Source organism: Pediculus humanus, genomic scaffold (assembly GCF_000006295.1).
Source record: "Pediculus humanus corporis 1103172107647 genomic scaffold, whole genome shotgun sequence".
Lineage (NCBI taxonomy): Eukaryota > Metazoa > Arthropoda > Insecta > Psocodea > Pediculidae > Pediculus > Pediculus humanus.
Window position 1 is genome coordinate 3,413 of NW_002987257.1, and position 7,518 is coordinate 10,930.

Sequence of the window (7,518 nt, forward strand, 5' to 3'; positions counted from 1 at the left end):
GAAGGTGGGAGAGGAAGTTAAAAAGTAGGCGGTTATTTAAGATGGTTGAAAAAAGGACGTTGTCGTTTGTTTGTTTGTTTGTTTGTTCTCCGTAATACGTTTGTTTAATTTTTCTTTTTTTCCATTTGAAAAAAAAAAAAAACTGAATAATAATTGGAAGGTTACAAAAAAAAAAAAAAAAAAATGAATTCGACTGGTTGTTGTTGTTGAAATTCAAAAAAAAAAAACCGGAAAATTTTTGTTGTTGTTGTTGTTTTTTTTTTTTTATTAAACTTTAAAATTGTGTAACAAAATTTATTGCCAAACTTTTAATTACGTAATTAAGATTCAAAACGGGAAAACGTAGACTATAATAGGATGGTGGAAAGAGAAAGAGAGAGAGAGTAAAAAAAAAAAATTAGAGAAAGAGAGAAAAAAGGAGGAGATGAAAGTTGTCGAGGGTTGAAAAATAAGTATTGCAAAAGCGTGGCGTTTGTATTATTATTATTATTATTATTATATTTTTTCCTCCCTTTTTTTGTTTTTTTTTTTTGTCGCGAAAATACAAAACGAAAAAGAAAAAAGAAAGAGTAAGAGAGACAGAGAGAGAAAAAAAAAATAAACGTTTCGATTAATTTAAAAAAAAAAAAAATTAAAAAAAAAGTTTTATTATTATTATTATTATTATTATTATTATTATTATTATTATTATTAATATTATTATTATTATTATTATTAATTTATAAATAAAATTATTTGCTCTCTGCAAACGATCCGTTTATTTGTTCCGACTAATTTATTAAAAAAAAAAATTTTCGTCTTTTTTTTGACAAATGTCTTGGAAAAACTTGGAAAAGGAAAGAAGGAAAAAAAACCACGAATTTCTTTCATTAATTAATTCAAATCTTTTTTTTGAGCAAAAAAAAAAATTTTAAAGCCAGCAAAAAATTAAATCGTTAATTAATATCTCAATTTATTAAAACAATGAAACGTTTATAAAAAAAGGAGAAGTAGGAGAAAATTATTATTATTAAAACTTTTTATTGGCCGTTAAAAAAAAATGAACGATGACAAAAATTAAATAAAATCCGTCCGCAACGAGGATTTCAATTCGATTCAATTTTTTTTTCCTTTTGCTATTATTCAAAAAAATTAAATTTTAACAAAAGGAAAAAAAAAAAAAAAATCTGTCGGTGACAAGTTTAGTGTTATCATCGCGAGAGTGCGACATGATGGTAAATTTAATTATTTTTTGGTAATTACCTTCATATCGTTTATTTTTTCCGTTTGTTTTATGTTTAAATTTTTTTTTTCCATTTTTATCTTTTCCATTTTATTTAAATTTAATGTTACTTCCCCCTCACCTCCCTCCCCCTCCATTCCTTCCTCGTTTTTTATCAAAACGACAGCAAAAGAAAAATTGATAAGATTATATTATAATGGAATTTCTCGTGCGAAACACTTTTGAGAGATTTTTTTTTTTATTATTTCTTTTCCTTTATTCGCAAATTTTCTTTTGTCGTTAATACTCGGATTGTTTTTTTACTTATCAAAATTGATAAGTGAAAAAAAGCAGAAGACAGTTGTTTTGTTTTTTTTTAATTTTCCCCCGAAAAAATTAATATAAATTATTTTAAGAAAAGAGAGAGAATTAAAGTGATGGAGGAGTTTCTAGAAAAAAGAGAAAGAGGAAGAAAAAAGAAAAAAAAACAAGAGAGAGAGAGAGAAATAATAATAATAATAATATTTTTATGTAAAATTTGACATTAAAAATAATAATAATAATAATAATAATCAAATTCAAAAATATTTTACTTAATTTTTTTCATTTTCGAAAACAAAAATTTAAATGATTTAATCTTAAAGTATACAACAATTATACAATGAAAATAATTTAATTAAGGATTTAATTAAATTTTATTAATTAATAAATAACTAAAATAAAAAAATCTTGATGAACGTACGAAACGCGTTTCGGCATAACACAAAATTATTTAATAATCTCTTTTATCAAAATGAGAGAGAGAGAGAAGAAGAAAATTTCCTTTTTTTGTTTAAATTAATATGTAAATTTATTACACGTTCCGGAAAATAATTCTTTAATAGTGAGATGAAATGGATGATGATGAAATGACAATTCAACATCCCAAAGGAATATTTTACATAATGTCTAAATCTAATGTTTTTCTCGTGTCAAAACTTTTGGACACACGCACGCACACGCACTCACACACGCACGCAATATTGTTTCAGAGGAATTAAATACAACTCTTGTAAAATATAATTTTCAACGAGAAATTATTTCAAATTTTACTAAAATTAGATAGTACTAATAACTACTTTAAAATTCCTTTCATCTCCCGCCCCTCCCACCTCCTCCTCCCCTCCCCAACTCCTCCCTTCAACGTTCCACAAAACGATGATGATGATGATGATGATGAAAATGAATTTTTATAAAATTATTTCCGAATTTTAATAGAAAAAATTAATTTTTTTCAATTTGCGAAAAAAAGTAGCAGGGTTTTTTTTGCGAGGGGGGAAGGAAGGGAGTAAAACGCGGGGAGTCGTGTATCAAAAGGAAAAAAAATTCTATTAAAAATTTTAAATTTTATTATTATTATTATTATTAAATATTTAAATATTAAATGAAAAGTAAAAAAAAAAAAAAGATTTTTTTTTTAACATCAAGCGAAAGATAAAATTATTAAAATAATTATTTATTTATTATCAAAGATTTATTAATTAATAATAATAATAATAATAATGATGATGATGATGATGAGGATATTTAAAATAAAATTTATTTATGTTTATTCATATATATAAAATGAATTTTTTAGTGTTTCATTTTAAATGATACAACAACTCGAGGGTTTTTTTTTTTTACTTTCCTTTGTTCCGTCTTAGACGATTTAATTTAATGGTTTTACCTTTGTGAGAGTATAAAGTGGGGTAGAAGGACTTTTTCAAAAAGGCAAGAAAATAACATTTTATTTAATTAATTTTAAGTAATTATTATTTTTAATTACCTTTACCTGAAAAATTTTTTCAGTAATTTTTTATAATTTTATTTTTTTTTTACTTTAAAAGATTTTTTTTTTTTACGGATGGAATAAAAAAGAGAAAATTCGAACGAGAGAGAGAGAGAGAGGGAGAAGGGGGAGATGGGGGTGAAAGAGAGAGAAATGGTAAAAAAAAAAATGATTTTACCGATTTTGTTACGAAAAACATTGAAAAAAATTGTTTTTTTTTCCATTTGCCCTTAAGGTCTTTCACTCTCACTCTGTAAAAATCATAAAAATTTTTTTTTTTTTTATCAAAACCGAAACGCGGATTTTTTTAAAAATTCGGTTCAAAAATTAAATTTAAAAAATTATCCTTAAGCGGGAAAATAATAATAATAATTACAATTCACGTCATCAAATTAATTTTTTTTTTTTTTACTCCTGGAATATTATTATTATTATACACTGGAGAATTTAATTAACTTTTTTTTCCCCTTTTTTCCCTTTTTTTATTTTTATTTTTATTAATTTCATCATATGTAAATAATATTATTCAAACATTTTATTTCTTTTATTTCGTTTATTTATTAATAAAATGATTCGACGATAATAATAATAATAATAATAATAATAATAATAATAATAATAATAATAATTTTTTAATTTCCGCTTTTCCTTCACGTAAAAAAAAAATATTATTTTTATACAAGTTTATAATATAGATAAAAGTCCATGGTGGAAAGATAAAATTGTAATTATTATTATTATTATTATTATTATTATTATTATTATTATTATTTACGAATAATAATAATAATAATAATAATAATAATAATAATAATAATAATAATAAATACTTTGAATACGTGTATACATATATATGTCAAAAATATCGTTGTACATAATTTAAATTTACACAAATTATCCAAGAAAATCTTTTCAGGATTTTCAAGCATTTTTTACACGAGGATTATTATAAAACGTTTTAATGAAACAAAGCGTAAATTATTTATTTATTTATTTTTAAATAATGAATAACAATCGACAATACGTCGTTTACAATAAAGCAGACAAAACAAAAAACGCGTATTTTGTAAAAATCGTTGAAACCGCCTCAATAACAAAACAAACAAAGCGAGGAAAATATCTGGAAAAAAAAAGTCACCGTAAGAAAAGATTTATTTGTGACGTCATAAAACGTGACGTTTTTTTGTGTTATAATTATCGATTCTTAATGTGAAATGAGTTAATTAATTAATTAATTTGAGGTCGTTGAATTTGAATAAAAACGGGGTGTATTAGTATTATTATTTGATTAAATTTTACTTCACTCGTTAAAAAATAAACTAATATGGTGGTAAATAAATTTTAAAATCGGAATTATATTTACGTAAATAAATAACCTTTTAATAATAATTGATAGTTTCCACGGCAGAGTATAAAAATAAAAGTTAAAGTTAAAAAAAGGAATTCGTGGACGACAAATCGAATTCGAAACCCTGGAGAAATAAACAAATGACAAGCGGTGAGAAACCTCGTTTTAATTTTTCCTGCGGGAACTCTTAGTCACTGTTATTTTTTTTTTTTGTTTTAATTCTATGGCGTCGGAAAGCTAATTTAAACAAAACAAAAAAAAACGATAAATTTAAATTTTAGGATAAAAAAAAATGATAACGATAATGATAACAAAAAAAAGTTAATAAATTTATTAATTTAATTAATTTTTTGTTTTTTTCAATTCCAGGAAGTTAATATAAGAAGATATTAAATGGCTTCAACAGAGGATGAAATGAACATAATTGAAACGACAACCGAAAGAGATGATGAAATAAATGAAACGAATAACAATAATAATAATAATAATAGTAATAGTAATGGTAGTAATAATAATAATAATTTTGATACGAATGAAAACGTGAAAAGTTTAACGACGGATAATAATAGAAATAAGGATGAGGAGTCGGGAGGAATTGAAAATAAATTGGAAAAAAGGAAAAAATTTTTTCAACAGTATTTTTATCAACAGAATTATCAGGAAGCTCTTAGGTCATTGCTTTGGGAACCCTACGATTGTCGTAATCACGATTCTAATCCTTGGTACTACGCTAATTTTTTAGATAACGAACCAAATAAATCCGTTAAAACCTCCTCCGAAGTGCCTAAAAATAATTTTACGTCCTTGTCTGAATCGTCCGTATCATCCTATTCCAGTTATTCGTCATTGGATGAAATATTAACAGTGGAATTAACGCAAAAATGTGCCTTGGATTCCGAATCTGGTTGTAATTATAATATTGAAATCCCAAAAGAAATAAAAAAAAAATGTTCTTACGTTAAATTGGGAAAAGATATAATAACAATGAAAACAAATGATAATAATAATCGTATATATATTGACAATGAACTAGGAGAAGAAAAAGATTTTGCTTGCGGGTTTTCCGAATACAGATGTTCAGGCGACCCAGTTAGTCAAAATCTAATGAATTTAGAAATAATGGTCAGTGACCTCGAAGAACGATGTGGAGAAGGCGGAACAGTTAGTACAAATGGTGGCCACTACGGAGCGCATAAATCGAATGCTAAGGAAATATGTGCCAGCGGTATTCAGTATGAGATTAGTTGTTGTGAGAGTCAAGTTGGTGTTTGTCGTCGCGATAAAAATGTATTAACTACGGTAGACAATATGTTAGTGACTGTGGAGGGGACGTTAGAACCGAGAGATTCCCACGAAGGAACTCAATTGGTATCCCCCGATACTTCGTTGGATTTAAACGATAATCCGGTTCGTTTATCGGGTCAAAATCGCGGCGTGGAACCTGGTCCGTCGTCGGGAAATGTAAGTGTCGTTAACTGTTATCGAGCGGTTCCAGTTTCCGTTGTGTCGACCGTTCCGACGATCAAGTGCCTTAATACTCAAGAAAATATATCCAACGTACACATAATTCAAACAAGTTCAAGTTCCGAACAAAAATTATCTAATACATCCGGTCTATCTGTACAGTCGAAAAGATTACCAGTTCGTTCGGATAATGTATCGAACGCGGGGCATAACGGTGGACAATGCGTGGGTCCAAGCACGTCAAGAGCTCGAACCAAAGTTCCAAGAGATGTTAGTCGAATTCAAAATCGTCATAGTGTTAACGGTGAACAAAATGCGGTGATTCGGTGTGCTCCGACAAAAATCGAAAGGGAAAGACCGAAAAGTATGAATTCTTGTGCAAGTGAAATAACTCCTGATCAATCGAACGCGGCGCCCAATTTGTGCGAAACCCTTCCAACCAGTTCGAACAATAATAGTTCAATATTATTATCTAATCACAATCGATCCGTTTCGAATCCGGTATTAGGAAATCAAGCAAAACCTTTATCCAATAGGTATGGAAGCCACCAAAACATACCGATTCGGTTGGAAACTCATTTTGGTCCGAACAGTTCGGATGGAACGGAACGTTCTCAAACGTACGTTTCTCAAAGAATCGTTACGAATTCGGATTCTCATCATCAGGGTCAAGAAAGGCCTCCGGATCAAAATGCGGGAAATACCGTGTCGAGTCCCAGAACGTACACGTCGACGGAAGCACAAACGGATGATGTTTCGCTAGGGATTCACCCTCAAATAAATCGCGAGCAAAGAAGGCGCGAACGTCGTGAAAGACGTCATCAGCGTCGTTTGCACCAAAGTGTTTTAAATAGTGGTAGTGTATGGCAATCTAATGTGGATGTGGTTCACAGGGATCGAAGGGGATTACCAGATATATTAAATTCGCACATGCCGCCACCGTATTCGGCGGTTCCCGTACCAGCCATCCCAGCGATGCCATCTCCAATGCACGTGCCTCCCCCGTTACCGGTTGCACCCGGTCCTCAAACGATGCCTCATTTGGTAGATTCATCTCCCGGACAGCCTTTACCACATCAGAACGGTCTTCGATTTCTATTTCCGTTTCCAGGAGGAAGAAGGTAAGATTATTACTATTTATTTATATATATTTTTTTAAAAATTTGAAACCATTATGCATACAAAAGCAAATCGAACGTTATTAATTTCCCACAACACGAATAATGATAATAATAATAATAATAATAATAAATTTAACATTCAAATCGATTTAAGATCTCCTTTTACTTGATTTTATAACCCCAAGGCAATCCTGTTACAATACATGTACTATCAAAAGCAATTGAATGATTCGTGCCAAAGGTCAGACTCTTTAAATCGTAAAAGAAATTTAAAAAAAAAAAAACAGTGAAAAGAAAGAAAGAAAGAAAGAAAGAAAGGAAGGGAGGTAAAATAAAAACAAAAAGTAAAGAAGAAATAAGTAGTTACCTTGTTTATCGAACCAATACGACGGCAGCTGTTTTTTTTTTTTTTTTTTAACGAGAAAATTAAGGTGGGGCATCAAATTCGAAAGAATTGATTAATAATAAATGATATTGGTATGCCCAGCCTGGCAACATCAACACAAACAAACACCCCATTCCTGTAAAGGTGATATAAATTGCATCCGGCCGAACTCATATCGGTTTTGTGTAC

At 28.5% G+C, this 7,518-nt stretch overlaps 1 protein-coding gene across 1 annotated transcript; it reads left to right on the forward strand.

The window, feature by feature from the left end:
- Positions 1-5,343: 5,343 nt before the first annotated feature.
- Phum_PHUM269700 (uncharacterized protein) lies at positions 5,344-6,948 on the forward strand (the record flags this gene model as incomplete). Its single annotated transcript, XM_002426700.1, has 1 exon — positions 5,344-6,948. One exon carries the CDS (start codon positions 5,344-5,346, stop codon positions 6,946-6,948), a length of 1,605 nt encoding a protein of 534 aa, XP_002426745.1.
- Positions 6,949-7,518: the final 570 nt, after the last annotated feature.